The 25,161-nt window shown below is 36.7% G+C and overlaps 1 protein-coding gene across 16 annotated transcripts in view; it reads right to left on the reverse strand.

Moving 5' to 3' along the window:
• The window catches only part of FOXP1 (forkhead box P1), a 755,498-nt gene that overhangs the window by 301,295 nt on the left and 429,042 nt on the right, over positions 1-25,161 (reverse strand). For all 16 annotated transcript variants that reach the window (XM_058168797.1, XM_058168786.1, XM_058168800.1 and 13 more), the window contains one exon: positions 8,648-8,829. In XM_058168797.1, the coding sequence (XP_058024780.1) occupies positions 8,648-8,818 (171 nt within the window). In that variant the 5' untranslated portion in view covers positions 8,819-8,829. The remainder of the gene's footprint in view (positions 1-8,647; positions 8,830-25,161) is intronic.

The following is a 25,161-nucleotide window of genomic DNA, read 5'->3' on the forward strand; positions in this document are numbered from 1 at the left end:
GAGAAGTAAAACCTATAACATTTACCTCTCCTTGCAAGGGTGTTTAACTTACCTCTACATGAGAATGTGTATTTTATGTCTACATTTGAAATATTTCCTGGCAGGATCTTTATTCATTAAATTTATACATCTTAACTTCTACAAGTATAAAATAGTAGTAATGATAACAATAATACTAACAGTGTAACAATAATAATATTAATAATTATAGCAACAATAACATTACTAATAATTTATTAAAAAATAAGAAACAAAAGGGGGAAGAAATCCATGTAATAAAAGTTGGGAATGCCATTAAACTTAAAACTGAAGAGCAATATAAAAGTTAAGATCATTACAAGCTTGACTGAACATAACAGGCTTTATTGCACAGTCAACTGTACCTCCCTGAAAGGGAGTTCCACCATGTTATTAACTCTACATGGCAACAAATAATAGAAGTAGCTTATTTATTTGGCTTATGCTCAATAGAAGACTACAAAGTAGAAGCACAAGTGGCTGGAATCATCATGCTTAGCTGCAGCTTAGATGATTCTTGGACAATAACTAAGTGTTCTAAAGTATTCATCTCTATTCAAGTGGAAAGGGGGAACATGAATTCAGTGTCTAAAGTGCTAAAACATGTCTGAAAACTCATTCTGGCAAGGCAGTGATCTCCTACATATGACTTCACAAAAGCCAAACACTCATCATGGTTCTTTATGCAGCAGAGAGGCAGTTTTTTTCACATACATCAGGCAATGCAGTACAGTTGTCAAAAAGAATTTATATTGTAATGTTGTCAGGAAACAGCAGTTTTACTTAACAGCCATTCAGATTTATTGAATGAGTATTTTACATCAAGCATTCTGTTAGGTGACCTGAGAGCATATGCTGCGTATGGGGAGAAACAACGAAACAATATGCTGTGTGTGGTAGACTTGCATTATATTTTGAAAACAACTTTTTTTATTAAAAAAAAATAATTACAGAACGTTACAGCACTCAGAAGATCTGGAAACCACAACACCCAAAGCATGATGATATGGGGTCTGAGGCTTCTTGAGTTTTACTTTAAAAAACACAATAAAAATTCAGATGTAGATGGCTATAATTCAAATATATTACTTGATCTCCCAAGCCATGCGTTGCCTAAGAAAAATGCTATGATAAAAGAAAAGAGAAGGAATATTTGCAAAATTACAAGTGATTTTCATGAGAAACAGACCTCGGCGAGGGGGGGAACAAACACTTATGTGTTAATTTTTCTAATAAATTTTGTAACCGGCATTTCATCACAGTTGTAAATTTTTGTTTCCAGCCTATAGAGAAAACAGCATATCTGGCAAAGACAGGACAAATCCCAAGAGGATTTTCTCTGAAACACAGTATTACTTCTACAGTAGCTACTAAACATTAACCTTCCTGGGTCAGTTGTTGAGTAACTTTAAGAAGTTTAAAAATGATAGCTCAAGTGCAAAGGCTGTAAATGAGGAAGAACAACTGCATATGACTGCTTCAAAAAATGAGGATGAGAAATAGATATCATATCATATGCGCACAGACAGAAACAAAGCGTTGTAAACAAGTGTGGGCAAAGAAAGTAAGGCGAAGTTAAGATTAAAAGGCAGAAAAAAGGCAAAGTGATATTGAGGGAGATAAAAATTGTTTATCAAAGGGGCTGAACCAAAAAAGACTCAGAGTGAACAGAATTAGAAATAAAAATGATTAACTTATCTTAATGAAACTGAAGTGATGGCATGTTGGAAGGAGTGTTTTGTTTATTTATTTTAAAGGGAGTCCTATTATGAACTGCAATACTACAAACTAATTGTAGAGGCCATAGGGAACGTCCACGAAAACAGGAAAAGAGCTGCTACCAAGTCAGATAAGCAAGACCAAGCCTCTTCCAGGCCTTGATTTACAACAGTTCATTTAGTGACTGTTCCAAGTTATGTCACAGAAGAAGTGACTTACAACTATTTTTCACACTTACAGCCCTTGCACCATCCCCATGGTCAGCTGATCAAAATTCAAGCGCTTGGCAACTGACTCATATTTATGATGGTTGCTGTGTCCTGGGATCATGTAAATCACCTGTTTTGCAACTTTCTGACAAGCAAAGTCAATAGGGAAGCCAGATTCACTTAAGAATCATGCTACAAACTTAACAACTGTAGTGGTTCACTTAACAGCTCTGGTACAAAAGATCATAAAATGGGACAAAGTTCACTTAAACAAATGTTTCACTTAGCAACAGAAATTTGGGGCTCTATTGTGGTCATAAAACAAGGACTACCTGTAATATGAGATATCTTACACAAACCTTCCTCAGTTCACACATAGATAAAGTGATGGGACACAGGAATGCACAGTCAGACTTCAAAATTTGGTTACTACAGCTGTTACAGTGGAGACGTCTGACCTACAGGGCATTGATTTTTTAACCTGGCCTGACTCATGGGGATGAAAACAATAAAAACAATAAAATCATAACAGTTTAATAAAAAACTCCTTGAACCTTGGAGCACATTCTCCAACACATCAATCTTCTGCATTACTGGGCTCCATCTTCATTCTACCCCAAAGCTTGTGGGAAAAGCCACCTCTTCAAGACCTTCTAATGCACAGGTGTCAAACTCAATCACGTCATGTGATGTCACGTGACGTATCACCACGGTTTTTTGCCTTTGCAGAGCCAGGGTGGGCATGGCCTGAGTGTGATGCATCTAGCCTGCAGGCTGCCAGTTTGACACCCTTGTTCAAATGGGGCAGAGGAGTAATGCCTCAGAAGGATCCACAGGGCAGGGGCAACTATGGAGAAGGTGAGCTTTCTATGTCCCTCGACAACATTTTTAAAAAGAGTCCTGGAATGTGCCCATCCTATCTAATCTGGTGGGATGGGCAGAAAGCCTTAGGGAGATTTATAGGGAAACAATTACAATTTGTTAAAGAAAGGAAGTGAAATAAATCTATAAATGTTTAGAGTCTAATAAAAAAACCAATGGAAAGGAAGTCACAAATGCCGCCATGAAAATGCTTTTAAAAATGTAGATGGTGGAATTGGAGCAATGTTAAAATATAGATTCTTACTAGCAATAGCACTTAGACTCATATACCGCTTTGCAGTGCTTTGCAGCCCTCTCTAAGCAGTTTACAGAGTCAGCATATTACCTCCAACAATCTGAGTCCTCATTTTACCCATCTTGGAAAGATGGAAGGCTGAGTCACCCTTGAGCCTGGTGGGATTTGAACTACCAAATTGCAGGAAAGCCAGCAGTCAGCAGAAGTAGGCTGCAGTACTGCACTCTAACCACTGCGCCACCAAGGCTACTTGTTCAATGTATGGTGAAGTCTCAATCTTATGGCCAATGACTGGAAGAATGCTATTTATGTACTGTTCCCCACGTAAAGTCAAATATGGCAAGAGTGAGCAGAAAAACCTTTGGGGGATTAGTTTGTTAAATGGACCTCAGAAGTGGTAGAATTCTGTCTGAAGTAATAAGAGAAGTAACGATAAGCCAAAATTGGGAAGGGAAGTACAGTTTTATGACAAGTGGGAAGATGTAGACCAGATATTTCTCCTTCAGCAAATTAGTAAGAAATGTGTAAAAATGAGGAAGAACTTTTGTTGCTTATTCACTATTGGGAGAAAACATGATACAGTAAATAGGCTTGAATTACAGGATGTTTTGCACAAATGTGAAGATTGGTTGCTGAGTGTGATAAAAACCATACAAAAAAATAGTTTTTGACTTATAACAGTTTGTTTACTGACCATTTTAAGTTAAAACAGCACTGAAAAAAAGGACTTAGGATTGTTTTTCACACATATGACTATTGCAGCATCCCCAAGGTCATGTGATCAAAGTTCAGACCAGGGGTGAAATCTAAAAATTTTCCCTAACGGTTCTGTAAGTGTGGCTTAATTGGTGGACATGGCTTGGTGGTCATATGACAGGGTGGGCGTGGCCAATAACAATAAATAATAAAAATAAGAAACAAAGTATACAAAACAATAAGAGGTACCAAAAACCAACTTTCACACTTTACACACACACAACACAACACAACTAACTCACACGCAATGTAAAAGCAGCTGCACTTCACCCAAAATGGCCACTGCAACAAGCAGGAACCTCACACAGCCACAAAAAGCTCAAAAACCAACTTTCACACTTTACACACACACATACACACAACACAACACAACTGACTCACACACACACACACAAAATGCCACATACAGCTTTGTGAGATTTTGTGTGTTTGTGTAGTTAGAGTGAAACACTACAGAAACACACCAAATCTCAGAAAGCTGCACAAATATTTTATTTTATTATTTTATTTTATTTATATTTTTTAGATCAGGGGTCTCCAACCTTAGTAATTTTAAGGTTTGTGGACTTCAACTCCCAGAGTTCCTCAGCCAGGAAAGCTGGCTAAGGAATTCTGGGAGTTTAAGTCCACAAGCCTTAACGTTACTAAGATTGGAGACCCCTGTTTTAGATAAAAGCAGCTAAATTTAAAACTTCCTTAACTTCAAATTGCTGTCTAAAAAAACCCAACTCCTTAAAAAAAAACCCGATTAACTATTTTTTAAAGCTCCTCCCATTTACTTACCCAATTGGAGGCAGGCAGATTGAGTTGCTCACCGAGAAGATGGATTGCAGGCAGGCAGATTCAGTTGCTAGCTGATGCAACTGATTGCAGCAGCCGAAGCAAAGCAAGCCTGAAAGGAGCAGCAATTATAGGCAAGTGGGGACGGGGAGATTGGGTGGCCATGGGCGGGGGCTATTGTAAGAAGTTGTAAAAAAGTGATTTTTAAAAGCCTGTGATGATGAGGCAACTCAGCTGGGATCACCAGAGGAAAAAAAGATTTTAAAAGGCTCCTCTAACGATCCCAGCTGAAATTGCCTGATCGCAGCCCAGAACCTCTTAAAAAGATTGTTTTAACAACCTCTTCAGCCGAAGAGCTTGTAGAAAACATGTTTTTTAAAGGTTCTGGTGATCAGGCAACTCAGCTGGGATCGCCAGAGGATCCTTTTAAAACCTTTTTTTTTTTTTACAACCTCTTCGGCCAAGAGGTTGTTAAAAAAAACTTTTAAAGGATTCTGATGATCCCAACTGAGCCGCGTGATCATCAAAGGCCTTTTTTTTACTTTTAAAAGGATTTTTTTGGCTGATCAGGCGATCCGGTCTGAACCGGGAGCATTTCACCCCTGGTTCAGGTGCTTGTTAACTGGCTCATATTTATGATGATGGCAGTGTTCCAGGGTCATGTGAGCTTTGAGATCTTCTGGCAAGCAAAGTCAATGGGGAAGCCAGATTCACTTGACAACCGTGTTACTAATTTAACAACTGCAGTGATTCACTTAACAACTGTGGCAAGCAAAGTAATAAAATAGGACAAAATTCACTTAACAACTGTCTCGCTTAGCAACAGAAATTTTTGGCTCAATTGTGGTTGCAAGTCGAATACTATCTGCATAATAAAATTAAAACAAGCGGAACAATGAACTACATCCTTGGTGAAAGAAGTAGGACAATGGGGGCGTGTTGTGGATAGTATGTGGTCTGATGCATGAATATTTGTCAAAGTAAGTGAAAATGGCTAGTTGTAGTAATGAGGCTTTGTTTGTTACTGGATCTGAGAGATATCTATATCAGGCAATTGAGTGCAATAGGAATGGGAACTTAAGAAGTGTGTATGTGTGTGTGTTAAAACATGAAAAGAATTCCTGGGTCAGGAATGAATGGGTTCTGGATGAACGTGAATACAAAAATGAGTGATCTTGTGTGAAAGAAGCATATTGAGCAGGTTGATGATGTAGAGAGAACAAATGAGGATCAAATCACAAAACAAATATACAAAGGGAGAGTGAATGGGTCAAGAAGGGGTGAACCAAGAAAGTAATGGGTGGTTGGAACTGATGAGATTCGGAAAAAGACAGAGCTGAGAAGTTTAAAGAATAACAGACAACATCTGAAGTGGTGTATGGTTGGAGTGGGAACAAAAGGTCATCCGTAATGACATCTGGGTGGAGGGGTGGAGCCTCCCTCTGCTGCCGCTACTGGTTCACCCGAACCAGGTAGAAACCCACCACTGGCCACCAGGCTAGAGACCATGAGTTCAAGTCTCACCTTAGCCATGAAAGCCAGCTGGGTGACTTTGAGCCAGTCACACTTTCTCAACCCAAACAAACCATCTCACAGGATTGTTGTTGTGGGGAAAATAGAGGGAGAAGAGAAAGATGTGTTGGATATGTTTGCTGCCTTGGGTTAGTTGTTTTTATATATGTTTTTATATATCTATATCTAGTATAAGACAGGTAATGATGCTGCTGTAAACTAGATTGTGCTATGTTTCTTTTCTTTTTTTCTCTCTTTCTTTTAATTGCTTTGGCTAACTATTTCTTATTCTCTTTTTTGTGCTTATAACATTGTTTATCCAAAAGAGAATAAGTAGGCTTTGTACTTTAATGTTGTAGAATGCTACATATAAGCAAAATAACACCAGAAAAAAAAACGATGGGAAAAATAACAAGCTAGAATGGAGAGCTGTATAATTATATATGAGAGCTGGTTTATTTTAATCTCAAGCCCCTTAGAAAAAAAGCTTTAGTGTCCTGAATAGTTCCAACATATTTTACTCTTCTAATTCTCTTCCAGTGCCCTAGATTAATCAAAGCTGTAACCCCTGTTGTCTTTGCAGTACAATTCAGAATGTGCCCCCGGCCAAGAATGACGGAAAAGTCAACAGGAATTAAATTTCAGTGCAACTGTTTACTCTACTGTGGCCTGCACTTATTGAAATGTTATCCATGATTTTGTGTGACTATTGCAGTAAGGAATTCAGAATGCTTGTGATATTTTTAATGATTGCATTCTCACCTAAAAAAAATCTATGAAGAAGAAAAAAGATCTGTACATTGAATTTAGTATCATGAAAATGTCAAGCCCATAAAATGTAGGGGATTTATATTAAGATTTTCTTTTCCTCCAGGAAAAAAACAAATTTTGTTATGGCTTTTTTTTCTACCGTACAACAATCTGCTGCCAAGATCATCATGCACACTAAAAAAACTTTACAGCTGTCAAAGATTTTAACACTATTCTAAACTCAAGACCAAGGATTTTTTTAAAAAAGTAGAATTAAAATTTGCATCTTTTCAGAGATATTAAATATTATATGTATCCTCAAGTTATGCAATGCCAGTACTATTCTTCAGAACTTTTACAATTAAGTGTCTCTGGATTAAACTTGTATTTATATTGTTATTAATGTGAGCTTTATTACCTTATTCTTCTCATACAAACAGGTATTCAAATAATTCATATTCAAAACTGTTTTGTTCATGCAACGACTGACACAGAAAATAAATGGGATATGTAGCAATAAATGTAATTTAATTGTTGGAGATCAATAAATACAAATGCTTACTCATGAGGGATTCAAGTAGGCATCTTCTTGCACTCTTAGAGGAAAATACTTTCTTCATTAGCAAAAGAGGACCTGATTACCAATACAGAATGATTATGGTTACAGCTTTCCATCCTTTCGAGGTGGGTAAAATGAGGACCCAGATTGTTGGTGGTGATATGCTGACTCTGTAAACCACTTAGGCTGTAAAGCACTGTGAAGCTATATATAAGTCTCAGTGCTACTGCTATTACACCATTAAAATTGCAATAATTTTCTTTTATTGTAATCAGTGCTACACTTTGTGGGGAAATAAGAGCACATCTGAAACACCTGGATTATTAATGAAGTTTTATGAAATGATCAATCATGCTATCTTACTTAAGCCTCCGTAATTTAGTGTAGGAGTCCCCAAACCTGGGTCGCAGACGCAGAACATCGGAAATTAGGCCACGCAACCGAGAAAAGCCATATCTGTGCATGCATGGGATGCAGGGACCATATGAAATCATGCCCTCTCCAATCTGTGGAAAAACCTCTCTCCACGGAACTGGTCTCTGGCGGTTGGGGGCTGCTGATTTAGTGTTTGTTATAGCACTGATTTCAGGTTCACTATTTAAAGTGAAGTGTCTAGTTTAATGAAAAGAAGGACTAGGGGAGACATGATAGCAGTGTTCCAATATCTCAGGGGTTGCCACAAAGAAGAGGGAGTCAAACTATTCTCCAAAGCACCTTAGGGTAGAACAAGAAGCAATGGGTGGAAACTAATCAAGGAGAGAAGCAACTTAGAAATTTCCTGACAGTTAGAACAATCAATAAGTGGAACAACTTGCCTACAGAAGTTGTGAATGCTCCAACACTGGAAATGTTTAAGAAAATGTTGGATAACCATTTGTCTGAAATGGTGTAGAGTTTCCTGCCTGGGCAGGGGGTTGGACTAGAAGTCCTTCAAGGTCCCTTCCAACTCTGTTATTATATATTATTAAATCTTCTCAGGGTCATTTCTACCAGCATAATGCTGGTAGCGCAGGAGTTGATATGATACAGTTCCTTCTCTTTAAAGTTATACTTTAGTTCTTCAGAATGCCAATCAATTAATATCATATAAATACATGCTTTAAAGTATTTATTTGCTAGCAAATACCACCTTATTTTTTTATGATGTGAAGAATTCTTTCAACCTTTATTTCTGTATACAAGAATATTTCAAAGGTGATAAAACATTGGTAGTATATTTTACAGTACCTGCTGTTGCTGAAGATGGGCAAGATCTGCAGCACCGATTTCCAACGAAGGTGTCTCTCCGTTTGGTCTTATTTCACGTAGGGTACAATCTAGTAAGGAGTTGACAGTGCTTGCTCCATTCTGAAGGGCTGAACCGTTACTTTTTGTCTCAGTTCCAGATTCTTGCATCATGACTCAAAAACCTGGAATAATTTAATGAAAGAAAGAAAAATAATAATAAAGTTGATGGTCAAATATTTCAATTGCTTTACAGCTTGCTACAATTAAAAATATTTGCTCCCTCTGTTCATGTGATTTATATTTTCATTATTAGTTCAGGCATAAATTACATTGATCTATTGGTAATTCTGCAACATTTTAAACATGTATTATTCATCTAAATAGGGCAGTATTTGCTCAACAAGTTTATTTTCTGTCAGGGTGAATTCAGATGGGCAGGCACAATCACAAATTCATTAAGATTTACAATTCAGTTGCTTTAATAATACTTCAACATTTTATTTGAATTATGTAAGACAGTGTTAACATTGTATTATGGTTAATTTTTTTTTAATACAGGTAGTCCTTACAACAGTTCATTTAGTTCAAAGTTACAACAGGATTAAAAAATGTGATTTATGACCATTTTTCACACTTATGGCTCTTGTAGCATGCCGTAATCAAAATTCAGATGCTTGGGAACTGACTCATATTTTTGACAATTGCAGTGTCCTTTTTGCAACCCTTTTGCAACTGTCTGACAAGAGACGTCAATGGGGAAATCAGATTCACTTAACAACTGTGTTACTAAGTTAACAACTTCAATGATTTCCTTAACAACTATGGCAAGAAAAGTGGTAAAATGCAGCAAAAACCACTTAACAAATGTTTCACTGAACAGAAATGTTGGCCTCAATTGTGGTTGTAAGTCAAGGACTACCGTGCCTGTATTTTTAAACAAAGATAACTATTTGATTTGAGTGGATGGATCATGGTGGGACAAATCTGAGTAAAGTTACAAAAGTTAAAAAAAGAAAAGTTCACTCATGACAGACTGAAATACCGATCAATCCAGTTCTTTGTACTTTAAACTGGTGGGAATCCTAGAGGAAACTACCTTTTTTCCAGTTAGATATCTATTACAGAAAAGTAATAGATATCTAACTGCCAACAGAGACAGTCTTCTTTTGTAACAATGAGTATTAATTATTCTTTGAAGTAAAGTGAGTACATTTACATGTCATTAATCTGAAACATTTGGATTATTAATCTTCATTCAAGGATTTATGAATTACATAGTTTTGCTTGAGAAGAACTTCAGTAAGGGCTTTGATCAACTTTTGATACATGACTACTCTGGGTTTACTATTAAAGAAGAGAAAATTTATTCAGCCCATTTCTACCAGTACATTAGTAGTAAAGGAGATGATATAATGTAATGCTCTTTCTTTTGCATCCTAAATAATCATTGAAACTCTTGACTATTATCTTGCACAGAAACATCTCACTACATCTGAAAATAAGAGACTCTTGGGTGCAGATGAGTCCCAATAAATGATCTTCCTAGAAAAACCACAGTATAGATATCCCTCCCTCAAGGAAAGGAAGGAGCCATAGTATAATTTGTTACATCCCGCCTGGACTACTGTAATGCTCTCTACATGGGGCTCCCCTTGAAGGGTACCCGGAGACTCCAAATGGTCCAGAATGCGGCTGCGCGGGTGATAGAAGGAGCACCTTTTGGCTCCCGTGTAACACCCCTCCTGCGTAGTCTGCACTGGTTCCCGGTGGTCTTCCGGGTTATTATTATTATTATTTATTTGATTTTTATACCGCCCTTCTCCCGAAGGACTCAGGGCGGTGTACAGGCAAGATAAAACCAACAATACAATATACAGGTTAAAATACAATTTAAAAAACTTATTTAGATTAGCCTGAAAATTAAAATTTGCCATAAACTAAAAACCCCGTTTAAAAAATTAATAAAATTTAACATTAAAAAATCCAATTTAAGCCAGCCCCGCGCGGATAAAGAGATGTGTCTTCAGTTCGCGACGGAATGTCCGAAGGTCAGGTATTTGGCGTAAACCCGGGGGAAGCTCGTTCCAGAGTGTGGGAGCCCCCACACAGAAGGCCCTTCCCTGTCAATGCCCCCTGCTGGAGGCATTGGGTTCACTTCAAGGTACTTGTTATCACCTTTAAAACGCTCCATGGCCTAGGGCCGGGATATTTACGGGACCGCCTACTGCCACCATTAACCTCTCACTGACCAGTGCGCTCTCACAGAGAGGGCCTCCTCCGGATACCGTCAGCTAAACAATGTCGGCTGGCGACCTCTAGGGGGAGGGCCTTCTCTGTGGGGGCCCCTCCCTCTGGAACGAGCTCCTCTGGGGCTTCGTCAACTCCCGATCTCAGGTCCTTCCGCGAGCTGAAGGCGTTGCTGTTTGAAGAGCAGGACTAGCTTGAACGTAGTTTTTAAATTGGGATTTTTAAAAAAGGGGTTTAATTGAGGTTTTAAATTTGTATTTAAAAGTTTTAGGGCATCAATTGAATGTAACTGTCTATTCTTTTAGCTGTTTATATGTATTATATGTTTTCTGTTGTTTTTTGGCTGTGAACCGCCCTGAGTCTTTCGGGAGATGGGCGGTATACAAATATTAATAATAATAATAATAATAATAATAATAATAATAATAATAATAATAATAATAATAATAATAATAATAATAATAATAATAGTTCCCTCAAGACTAGTAAAATGGAGGCAAGGGACCTCTGTAGAAGCAACCCCATGCAATCAGCAAGGGATCTACTGACAATTTTCAAGGTATGGTGTATTCAAGAGATTTATGAACTCTTCTCTAGAATCACATTCTGGAATTTCAGAAACACAAAATAGTTTATGATTTAAACAATTCCTTTTAATTCTAGACCCTTCACTTTCACAGTACTGATGGATTTTCTTAAAAAAGAAAATATATTCAAGTGTATATGCTGCAAGGGAAAAATGCAAATGAGGAATTTTAGTAATAACTGTTGGAAGTATAGATGAGTGCTCTTTTGGTAAGCAATCACAGGCCTCTTCCCACCCATCTCATCCAACTGTCAACAAAAACAGAACCGATAGTAGTATTTGTTCACCCAAGGTTACTCCATAACAAGATATGTTTGTGTACCACTGTAAAATCTTACATAATGTAATGCAAGTTTCATTCAAAAGTGAATTCTGTAAAACTGTGTTTATTTATTTTTTTTAAAAAAGTTGGTAGAGGGGAAAAAATGTGAAATTGGTAATAATTGCGGGTACAGGTAAAATACAGGTAAAAAGTAACATTCTACTCAAGTTGAAAGCTCTTTTCTTGGCAACAATACAGAAATGATTTGTCACTGCCTTTTTCTCAGATACTTTGATTTCAAAATGTAGTCTACAACTCTGGATTTCTCCTATCCAGATATTAATGTAATCAGATAATACTTAATGTTTTGAGATAAGCCAAATTTGGCTAAGTGTTCTCACTGCTTTGACAAAAATAAATGTGCTAGAGAATGAATAGGATGACAAAGGCGGTATAAAAATTTAATAAATAAATAAATAAATTAAAGAAATAAAGAAATAATTGAAGTTTTTCTTTAAAAAATTTCATGTCTTGGTTGTCAAAGAATAAGAAAGAAAAATAATCCAGAATGGGTTATTTTTTTCATTGAAATACGTTGTCTCCCTTCTTGGCATAGGATTGCTCCATCAAACATACGTTTTGTTATATTTTCTGAATATAATTATTGCAAAATTCTAAGTTCTGAACTATTGGTATAGTTATAATAAATCTTTTTCAGGGAAGGTTGAAGCAAAATTTGTGTCAAAGCGATGTCTCCTTTTTTCATCTTCCTGAATGATTCAAACTAACAGGTAAAACTAGCTTTATTACTAAACAGTTAAATTAAGTTTGACCAAGTCAGGCACATATAAATTAATTTGGTTGATCAATCATTTATATCAAGCAGAATAAATGTCCTTAAAGAAATTGCCCAATCATTTAAGAATGTTTAATTTAAACACAGATTTATGCAAAATATTTTTACTTTTATGAAAATAATGCAAAAGCAAATGATTTAATAGCATGAGTTAGTAAAGGAATATTTAACCATCTCTGCCAGAAAAAAAGCCACCCAATGTTGCTTTCGATAGTGAGATGGGTAGCATATAAATTTAATAATAAAATAAAAATAAAACATATAAATCTGTTAGTCAGGATACAAAAATTTACTTTTCATTTTTATAAAAACCCTCATTTGGCTAACCAATGGATAGTAGCCACGGTGTTAACCATGGTCAAGTCATTAATAGAAGACGATATTTGTAGTTCTGGGCAAGGGGGTCTTTTGTGCTCTCTGAGTTTGGTTGTTTTCTTACAGACCTTTCATTACCCAACTAGGTAACATCAGTGCTAGAAGGGACCAATGATATTACTTAGTTATTAATGAAACATCTGCCGAAAAACAACCAAGCACAGAGAGCACCAAGGACCCCACACGTTATCTCTTCTCAGACAATTAGTTGCTACTGAAGGTAGAAGTAGGCAGAACGAGGGGAGTGTTCTGGAGACTTAAAAAAATCTTAAGATGGCAGCCACAACAACATAGTCAAACACTTTTTGGATTCTCCCCTTATTCTTCTGCAACAAACAATTACTGAATGACAGATAGGCACGAACTATTGGTTTGAACTGTTCCCACCCTATCATCAATTATCATCTTTGTCGGAGCTGCCTCCAATAGTAAAAAAGGGCTTCAGGAATGAGTAAGCTACATTACCCCACATTCCCTGAACTCTCTAACCCAGCTAGTAAAGACCATGATGCCTTTGGATACAATTAGGGCTATGTTAGCAAGTCACTATAAGGAATAAAAGTTGATTCGCCTATTTCTGTTATGCTGTCATGTTTTCTTTTGTGTTGGTTTATCAATCAACTAAGACAGTCAATTGGGTGGATGTATAGTAGGAATGCACCACAACACTATTTTAACTTGGGTTTTGTTGTTTGTTGTTTTGTTTTAATTGGGATTAAGTATCCAGTTATACTCCTAAAACAACATCTTCTGTTCCTTTTTAGGACAAAACTGTTCTAGTACTGTATGATTTGAATCATGTTCTATGTGTCCCTTTTTGACCATTTTTATGAGGTAAACCTCGGTGGACAATACAGTACAGTGGCTATGGACATCATAGTAACAAATTCTAGGTCGATGAAGCAAAGAACAGAATTTTCCATATGGCTTGCAGCATAAAGAAAAACAGAGACAAAACATACAGATTTTATCCTATGGGACCACACAATTTTCAAGTATCATTTGAATGGTGGAAATATGACATTAAAGACATTCACATGCTAAAATGCATTTTGAAATTATAACAAATCTCTTGGATCAAGCAGAGTTTTAAAAAAATCTTTAGACTTTTTTTTTTTTTAGAAAAAGATCTATAAAAGCCTTTTCTGCAGTTTACCAAAAAAATACACTATGAAGGTTCTATACTACAAAGGAAAAGGCAAAAATAATTATCCTTCATTGGATTAGATGCATCTCTTTCCAAAGTCATTATCAATTATTAGTTTTCACAACTAAGCTCTAGGAAAAATATTAATTTATGTATTTATTTACTTTTTCAATTTGGAAACTGACTTGACTTTTAAAAAAAATATATGGGTGGATTAAAATACACTTGAAGGAGAAAAAACCCAAGCAATAAAAATGTGGGCAGCTCAAATAGTAATCAATCAAACATAACTGAAACTAACAAAAATTAACAAAGGTACAGTATCCACCTAGTCCCTTGTTGTTCTTGTAAAATAATAACAATAACAGTTTGTCTACAAGTTAGCAAGTTGACAACAGTACAATGTGATACAACATTTTGCATATCAGCCAAAGGAAATGTAAAATTTTGTTCTCTTCCATGCATATACTACTGAGACCACATACTTCTTATGTATGGAATTTGAGTCTACATTAACTGATTATGTTGATATGTTTTAAATCAACAGCAGAAGCCAGGCATGAAAATTTCCTTTAGTATCATTATGCTTAATAATCTATAACTGTGCTATTTACTGTTTTTCACATGTCTTATAGTAAGCTGAACTGCTGGAGATTTAACAGAATAACAGACTTGGAAGGACCTTGGAGATCTTCCAGTCCGACTCACTGCTCAAGCAGAAAACCCATCTCAGACAAATGATTGTCCAATCTCTTCATAAAAACCTCCGGTCATGGAGCACCCCCAACTTCTGAAGGCAAGTTGTTCCACTGATTAATTGTTCTGACAGAAAATTTATCCTTAGTTCCAGGTTGGTTCTCTCCTTGATTAGCTTCCATCGATTATTCTTGTCTGGCCTTTAGGTGCTTTGGAGAATAGGTTGACTCCCTTTTTTGGGGCACCCCCTTAGTTATTGGAAAAACTGCTATTACGTCACCTCTTCTTTTCATTAAACAAGACATAGGCAATTCCTGCAACAGTATTCTGTATGTTTTAGTCTCCAATCCCCTAATCATCTTTATTGCTTTTCTCTGAACTCTTTCTAGAGTCTCAAAATCTTTTTATATCACGTTGACCAAAATTGGATGAAATATTTCATGTGTGGTCTTACCAAGGCATTATAAAGTGATACTAACATTTCACGTGATCTTGATTCTATTTAATATGATAAGCTTTAGAAAGAATTTGAAAAGAGGCAAATTAACAAGCAAAATAATATAGAGGTTAAAAACTCTTTTTTAAAATTTTATTTTCATGTGTGCCTGTATTTGACTGACTTAAAAGAGTGAGACTTTTAAGTCTCTAAAGACAATAGCTCCAAAAGAAAGATAGCCCTATTACTTTACAGTAATACTGTAGTAAGTAATGAAAATAACAACCATAATTTTGTCATATGAGACTTCACAAAGGCCAGGAACAATGCATATTTGCTGTTATGCAAGTACTACCCTTCTCTACTGAATTTTCATAATTATAACAGAAAGGCGTAAATTTTCTAATGCATGGCAGCTCAAAAAGTAATCAAGGGAATGAGCCTGAGGGCTATTTTAATGTATGCAAAGCTAGTGACCCACAGTAAATGGGAGGTAGGCTTCAATGAATGCAAAGTAATGCACACATACTAAAGACCTGGTCTGATGAGGGACGGCTAAAATTAACACCCAATTAATTTCCAAATTGACAAACAAATGAAACCCATAAATCTACTTTCTCATTAATTTTCTTGTGGTATAATTTAAAGCAGTAATATGAGGGCAAAACTGAGCATTATCCATCATAAATATCAAAAAAGATAGCACTGTAACACCATAAATTATGCATATTACCTGTTGTTAAAAATGATTAATGCATTATCAACTTTATCACACACTGTCTATGTCTAGACATATCTGAAATCTGAAATTTCATTTAGTACTTCAAAAGAGATGGAACGGATGGAATGGTGCATTTCCAGGCTAAAGTAGTTTTTCCGGCTAGTTATTTGAGAATTTCAGGATTGAAATTGGATTCATCCCAAGCTTAGGGTCAATTGAGGTACATATTGGTGAAGTGATTACTAAAGCTCCAAGAGAACTGAAACAAATTATTATATCCTAAAAGCATCAAAGCTGCTGGCCCAAAGACTAGCATTTATGAGGGGTGCTTTCTGAGCTTGGTTGTTTCTTGCCCAACTAGATAACATCATCAGTACTAATAAGGAATGGGGTTTGCTCTCAATTTATATTACAGTGGCTTGCCCTGATAATCAACTTACTGACAGGGCAATCCACTAGAATATAAAGTGAGAGCAAACCCCATTCCTTATTAGTACTGATGATGTTACCTAGTTTGAGTAATGAAACATCTGCAAGAAAACAACCAAGTTCAGAAAGACCAAGGACTCCTCATTTCAACCCTGAGCTCCAAATATACTTCTTGATTTATATCTGTTCAGCAAGAATAGTAACCTCCTGTGCTCTCTTGAATGAAGAGGAAAAAGAGTTTGGTCACAAAGAGAGGCAGTAAAAAAAAGGTTAAGTCAAAAGCAATGAAGAAAGCAGGAAAGAACAGATATCTAACACAATTCTTGTAAAACAGCCAAGACTACCAGTTTCTAATGGTGCCTAGAAGTACAAATGTGTATAATCACACAGCTACCTCTATTTTTTTTTCAGATGATTGAGAACTTTCTTTTAATATGAAATAAAATTTTCCCCAAAAATCATTCTTTTTAATTTGGCAGCTGCTTCTATCCAAGAAAGCTTATCTGGTATAATTATGTATGTTAGCATAGTCTTCCTTTCTGGATCTCTTTACGTCCAAAATGGCAATGGTTGGGTAAGAATATGGCCCAAGGGCCTCAAGAGTCACTGACAAATGGAAGATCCTCAAGCCCAATAAAATATAGGAGTTAATTGTTAATTTTCTTCTGAATTCAAAATACTATCCTTGAAAGTCCTTTTTGAATGTTGTTTGTTCTGCAATTTTTTATAAGCTGCAGCAAGCTAATATCTATATGAAAAATGTTAATAATAGATTCATATAAAACTTATACATTTAGAGGAAGAACTGCAATGCCTTTGCAACTATAGAGTCATTCTATAGTAAGTACATCAAATAGAAATCCTCTAGCTAAATTCCATTTGCAAATGCAAATCTTTCTGGTCAGGGAACAACCTGGAAAATCTTACCTATTATTAAAACAAAGTTCCAGTTGTCAGCTTGATTGACGGCAGGAAGTAGTTTTGACAGGAGAAAAGAGTAAAAATACTTTTTATTCCTGGACAGTCATAAAAAGATTATGTTTAATCTTAGTCTCATTTTTAACTTGGACTCTTTGACTTTTATTTATTAAAACTTGCAAATGACTTGCCTTTTAGCTATCAGAGTAGTCATCAACATTGCTTAGGTTACTATGTTTCTTTAATTTTAAAATCATGATCATCTTCAAATTCAGACTTCCTCAGTCAGTATTAGAGAACCAGTTTGGTCTAGTGGTTAAGTCACTAGGCTAGAAAATGGAAGACTGTGAGACTCAAGTCCCACCTTAACCATGAAAGCCAGCTGGATGACTTTGGGCCAGTCTCTCTTTCAGCCCAAACTACCTCACAGGGTTGTTTGTTTGTGGGAAAAATAGGAGGAGTGTGAACAATCAACCAGTGGAATAGAATAGAATAGAATAGAATAGAATAGAATAGAATAGAATAGAATAGAATAGAATAGAATAGAATAGAATAGAATAGAATTTTATTGGCCAAGTGTGATTGGACACACAAGGAATTTGTCTTGGTGCATATGCTCTCAGTGTACATAAAAGAAAAGATACGTTCATCAATGACTTGCCTCCAGAAGTTGTGGGTGCTGCATCACTGGAGGTTTTTAAAAAGAGACTGGACAGTCATTTGTCTGAAATAGGGTCTCCTGTTTGTTTAGGGGTTAGACTAGTTGACCTCCAAGGTCCTGTTCAACTCTGTTATTCTATGAATAGGTAGGGAATGTTCTATTACTTTTCCACTCCCAGGTATGGGCCAGAAAGAGCAAATACTGATTGGTTCTCTGCAATCTCTATGACTTCACAGAAATCTACAACAACAACAACAACAACAACAACAACAACAAAGAAGCCTGAGTTCATAATTTTGTATGAGTAAAAAAAAATCTCAAAATATCCAAAACAAATTTGAGTGTATTTTAAATCTGATGCATAAGCCAAATGCCCATGCAGTTCTCCTTTGCCTTATCAGTTGAATAGTCAGTAATACAGCAGAGTAATGAAGGAGGGGTGGGATTATTATTAAAAGCAAAGCAGCCATGTCAGAAAAGTGAGGCACTTGCCATTTTACTAAACTAGATTGGTGTGTGTGTTCCTTTGAGTCAATTTTGACTCCTGACAATTGCCTGGATAAAGTCCCCACTTTATCTAGTATTCTAAACAAGATTTTTGAAAGTGGTTTCTAGTTGCCCTTTTCCTGGGGCTGAGAAGAAGGGACGGATCCAAAGTCCCCCAGCTGGCTCTGTGCCTAAGGCAAGATTAGAACTCACTGTCTTCCAGGGATGCCTTAACCACTACCTCAAACTGGCTCTTAGATTGTCTTTGCTTGGTATTTCAATGTGTATCTGGAGCAGTAGCTGGAAAGAAGGTGTAAAACATAATAACCATGATGATCTTTTGAGTGATTCTAATATTTCCCAGTGTCTAAAGTACTTAACCAGCCATCCATCTGTTCAAGACTACCCTCTTGTCTACCCACTCATTACTCCACACCCCCACCAGGCCTAGTTGAGCAAATATGTAAGGCCAGCAATGTTATCTGATCTGCCCTTCCCAGCCTCTTTCTAATGACTTGCTGCACTAATCATTAATTACTGCACTAATTATTAATCAGACACATTACCAGAACAGAAACAGGCTCTTTCTGAATAAAAAGACATCTCTCAAGGCAGAGGAATATCAGAGCCATAGTAAAAGTTCTCCTGTACTTTTCTGTCTTTAAAATATATTATGGCATGTTTTCCCAATACTTGTGTGTGTCAAAGTAAACTGTGCCTCCCTCTTTAAGGACATATGAGCAATGCCTTTTTATAAATGTGGAAAAATATGGAGAAAACATGTTTGCAAACAAGGTTGTTATTGAAGCAGCACTAACTATGGGTGCTACTGACTCTGTTACAGTGGCAAACTTGGGTGGGAAGTCCATTCCACAAGCACATGAATGCCTATATTATTTATTAAAAACCTAAGATGGAGGAAAAAAGGCTTCCTTCAACAAAAAGCCAAGGGTAGATCTTCATGCACAAACCACTCTATATATTCAAACAAATTGTATATCGATTGTAGTGTTGATAGCGTTCTGGTGCTTTCAAAAACTCTTTTATTTCCTACCCACTGTGGGTTGTGGCAATCTTTTTTTGCATTTTCATTTTCTTTATTAGTTTCTCTACAGCCACAATTTGCAGAATAATAGAGATGATAGGGACCAAAAGAGGTTATCAAGTCCAACCTCCTGCACATTGCAGGATTCATTGAACTATTCCCAAATGACTTTCTAACCTCTGTTTAAAAACCTCCAGTGACAAGGAACAAGCCACTTCCAAGTGGTAAATTCTTCCACTGACTGACAGCTCTTATTTCCAAGTTTTTCCTAGTGCTTCATCTGTATCTAGATTTACGTTTCATCCCATTAATTCTAGATTTAACTTTTGGAGCAAGTGAGCTCTTCATATATTTAAAGACAACTGGATTGCCCCTTTTAAACCTTGTCTTCTGCAAGCTAAATACACCTAGGTCTTTTCACCATCCTGGAAACCTTTCTGTGAACATGACAAATGTAATAAAGCTCTCTATCTAATCCGGCTGAGTAGAGAGCTGCCCAACATTATTGTATTATTATACAACGGTGAGTATCAACATGTACCCATGGAGGGTTTACTCATAGTTACAATATAAATATAATATACAATTGTATTATGTAAACCAGTCCTAATTTTTTGAGATAACCTAGATGTGTGGTATATACTCTAGTGCAGAATGATAGATTTAATTAAAAATCTTAAATTCACAATTCTGGTTTCTTGAAGAGCATGCAGCAAAGGAAAAGTTTTAATCCAAACATGTCTCATGGCATTCATAAATCATTATTACAAAAACACTCTTCCATAATCTGATCCAAATTATGCCTATTTATGTAGAAGTAAGTTTTTCTGTAAATTATACTCCAACCAATTTAATCTGCAGAATTAATAATCTCCAAAATTAAGTGGTACTTTGCTGAACTGTAACATAATATAGTTTAGAAGCATAGTCAATCTCCCACCCCCCTGCCCTTAGAGAGGAACTGATTAATCACAATTAATGACTTCAAGTGCCTTCTGATTCACCTCAAGCCCCGTGACTGCTTTAGGAATCACAACAAACAGAATGGATCAGGTCATTGTGATCTGTTAGTAAATAAATCTCTCTCAGAATTTTGCAAACATTTTCTGACTTGCTTGCCTAGCTGACTAAACGGGTCAATCATTTAATCAGAGCCTTCAAAACTTTCTTGGGTACATACAATTTCTTATTTTAATAGCGGCTCTTGACTATAACCTTAAAAGCCTCTCATTAAACATTAAAAACAAATATTCTTATTCCCCATGCTTTATTGTTCTCTTTCTTTGAGAAGTAAAGCTAAATGCTAACCAATGTCATCTGATATTCGAATTATATGCAATATAGTCTGTCAAATGTAACAATTCCACAATCACTCATTTTAATGGAAATTGAGCAAATTCTCGTATCTGTCCCAATAAATTCAATGGAAGACACAGTATCCCATTGCTTTGTGGGTGGTGGCCATGAAGTCAGCGGAGGAAAGAGAAGGGAAAAGTAATGTTTCTCCCCACCTCCAGATTCTTTGCATAACAATATGAAAGGAGTAATTATTGCTGTCAATTTTCCTCCCAGGAATGAAAAAATAAAAAATAAAGTAGTGGATATGCTTTCAAACTTAAGGCTAGCACATGAGAATTCACTGGAGGCAAGCAACCAAACTGATCTATATATAGTAGGAAAATACAGAAGGAATATTAATTGGATTCTTTACTATGTTCTGCCATTATGTAAAGGCTTTATTATTCTCCTCTAAAACAAAAGAAAGATTTCCTTCCCTTTACAACGTGCCGAAGAAGCACCAATAGCTTTTTAACTAAACCCCACACACCTTCACACCAACATTACTGAGTTGCAAGCGTACGCCCACAGACATCCCACTCCACAATTACAAAGCAACTAAATCATATTCAAAGGCTATTCTTTTTTTTCTCCTTTGGCGATTACCTGGATGACAGCCCCTATCCTTTTGTCCTAGACATTTAAACTTCTCGTTTGATCCACACAGAATTTTCTAGCCATCAGATGTTCTGCTACTGTGCTAGCCGTCCTGCAGAAATGCTCTCATGCTCCCTCTCCCTCTCTCTCTCTTTCCCTTCTGAAAAAAAAGCAAACAACTGGATAGCTATCATTACACTAAGGAAATCTCTTGGAAAAAACACACACACCACCAAACCACTTGCTAATCTTTGCAGCCCCTTCATCCAAAGTTAAAGATAAGAAAAACAAACCTAAGTCAGTTTCAACCACATTCCAGGGACAAGTTCCCGTTTTCTTCTTTTATCAAAACACTACCTTTTAAAGTCCCCCCCCCACGGGCCCCCGACCTTGCAGGCTAAACTGCTGCTCACGCCCGCAAACAAAGCCATATTTGTTTAATAACTGATTGCTGCCATGGGTACAGTAAACAAGAGCCCTGGCATTTGTGTTTATGAACAAACACATCTTCTTGCAAGAGCAATTTAACATTAACCAGGTGGAATAATCAACAGATTTCATAGGTGAGACGCTGGGTAGGACAACTGTAAACAGAGCAGGGAGGAGAAAGGGGCCAGTCTCAGGGAACCAAGGTTGAAGCGGCAGCATTGCACAGTAAACAGCTGGGGAGAGGTCAAGGCAAACAAACAGTCATCCTTCTGACATTCAGAAGAGTAGAAAAATGGCCACTGCTGGGAACAATAGGATCTTGAATATACAGCGCCAGGTGCCTTTAAACAAGATGCAATCCCTTCGAGTAATTTGTACTCCTTAGCTATTGCCGTAACTAGACAATCAACTGCATCAACTTATAACACTGCAACTTGAGGAATTTGTAGTCCTTAGTTATTGCACTACCTGGATGATCAGGTAGTGCAATAGCTTCATATGCCTGAAACTTGAATAAGTTGTACTCCTTCGTTATTGCACTAATTGGACGGTCAGCTACATCAATTTATAAGACTGCAATTCAAGTAGTTTTACTCCTTCAATAATTACATCAACTAAACCACCCAGCTACACCAACCTCTAAGCCAGTAACTCGAGTAATTCGTACTCCTTAGTTATTGCATTAACTAAATGATTAGCTATATCAACTTATAAGCCTGCAACTCAAGTAGTTTCACTCCTTCAATAATTACACCAACTAAGCCATCAGCTACATCAATTTATAACCCTGTATTCCTAGTAATTTGTACTCCTTTGTTATTGCATTGACTAAACCATCAGCTACATCAATTTATAAGCCAGTAACTCGAGTAATTTGTACTCCTTAGTTATTGCACTAACTAAAAGATTAGCTATATCAATTTATAAGCCTGCAACTCACTCAATAATGCTTGTGTGAAAAGATGTGCATTGGTTTCAATCCTCCTGGATTGAATGGATGTAAAAAAAAAAAAAGCTTTACGAGAGTGGGACAAGGCAACAGAAGTACAGCTATTGATTCTTACACACATCTTTATAGAGAAATACATGACATACAGCTGTGAAAAAGAGAAAGCACAGTCTTAAATCACTTTTTCCCTCTGGCCTCTTACAAACAGTAATTAATTAGAATGTTTTTGATGCCTCTAAAATAAATATTGTGAATATTATGAGCCACACATAAACTTGTCAACTCATATAGAAGTTCAGCACAGCCAATCACATGTGCACTAAAAAGAGAAGTAAAAAATAAAACTGTACTCTTACATACTAGGAAGGTGGTAAGAAAACACAGATCTTTGCAGATTTTAAGTATACTTAGCAAGGGTATGTAAATTACCATAGGCAATTTGACCATAGACCATGCTCTCTGGTCAAAGATACGTTTCTGAACTGTACTTTAGCCAGAACACAATGTATCTTACTGGGTAATGAGGCCATCCCCAACCCCATGGTGTTATAGTCATCTAGCGAGGCTATATAAATTGAATAAATAAATAAACGTATCTTCTAGAAGTCATGTTCTGTTCAAAATTAAGTTACCACTATTTCACAACTGAAAACATTTCAATGCAGAAATGTAACAAAGAATAAATAAATATAATGAGGTTAATCAAGATGCATTAAACAGCATCAGTTATGAAAATATTGCACAGTAATGTTCTAAAACATTTAGATGCTGCTCAGTTAAGCAACCAGTCTGATTCTTAGAACTTTGGGAAAAAAATTATTTGCTTCACACTTGAAATATTGGGTTACTCATCAGGGAAGGGAGGAAAGTGCATATTTTTAAGCATTATAGTCTAAATAATTCTGAGTGAACTAAACTTTGATTGATATTAGTTTCTTAGTAATAGATATCTTTCAGACTGGGTGGTGCTGACATATAAACCCAGTTTGCAGAAGAACTCATATATATATATTCGTAGGTTTTCACGGGTATAGGTATGTAGGTCTTGGCATTTTCAGGTCTTTTCTCGTGTAAGGTTGAGAGTATCTTGGCGACATTTCAATAAGGTCTCATTCATCATCCTCAGACTGGTGTCTTTGGCTTCGTGCTTCTTGAGCAAAGAGTGGTCGGAGCTGCGGTCTCTCTTTAAATACTGGTGAGGAGGTGGGGAGTGTTGCTGTGAGCGGGTTGGCTGGTTCTGTGGTTGCATCCTGATTGGTAGATTAGTTTGGTTATGAAATTGATTTTGAAGGAACCAAACTAATCTCCAAAACTGAACACTGTAACAAGAGAATAATTATGAAAGCCACCGAAATAGAGAAACACCCCCACAACATGAACAAACGGGATGATACCTCCCGCCTACCAGACATCTTGAAACTGGCCTTAGTCAACAAACGAGTCCAAGCCACGAAAATTGACACCGGACCCAGGATAACACACAACGCCACTACCATTCATTCTCACCAGATTCAAACCCAAACCCATCCCACAGACGAAACACAACCACCATCCAGAAGCCAGACCATGCTGGCACCACTGACTGCTGTGCCCCTCTCCGATCCCCTCACAAAGCAAGCTGACACACGCCAGGAACACATGACAGGATCTTGGACTCGGAGCCAAGCCAGGCTCGCACCCAATCAGTTCAAACCCCCACTAGCAGTTAAAAGGAAGAAACAGCTGCGATCACACATTGCTCCCAGAAGCACGAAGCTGAAGCCTGAAGATGACAAATGAGACTTCGTCGAAACGTTGCCAAGACATTTCCAATTTTACACGGGAGAAAACCCGAACAAGCAAAGACCTACATACAAACACCCGTGAAAACCTCAGAAAACACACACACACACACACACACACACACACACACACACACATATATACACACACACACACACACACACACACACACACACACACAAAAAAAAATACATACATACACACATATACATATATACATACATACATACATACATACATACATACATACATACATACATACATACATACATACATAGCTGTTTCATAATCTGTATTTAGGTGCATTTTTACCAGATTACAAAATCTCAGGAAAGGGACCTCAAAAGAACATCACATCCAAACTCCTGCTTGGAGTTCTTTTAAAGCATTTCAGACAGTTGACTAGATAGCCTCTCTTTGAAATTATTCAGTGAAATAAACATATCACTTCATGTACAATCTGTTCTATTAGATGACAGCCTATCACTAGTTTTTTATTGTTTTATGGCTCTTTATAGCTTTGTTATTGTTGTGAGACACCCAGAGTTGTGTTT

This window comes from Ahaetulla prasina, chromosome 2 (assembly GCF_028640845.1).
Source record: "Ahaetulla prasina isolate Xishuangbanna chromosome 2, ASM2864084v1, whole genome shotgun sequence".
NCBI classification, from domain to species: domain Eukaryota; kingdom Metazoa; phylum Chordata; class Lepidosauria; order Squamata; family Colubridae; genus Ahaetulla; species Ahaetulla prasina.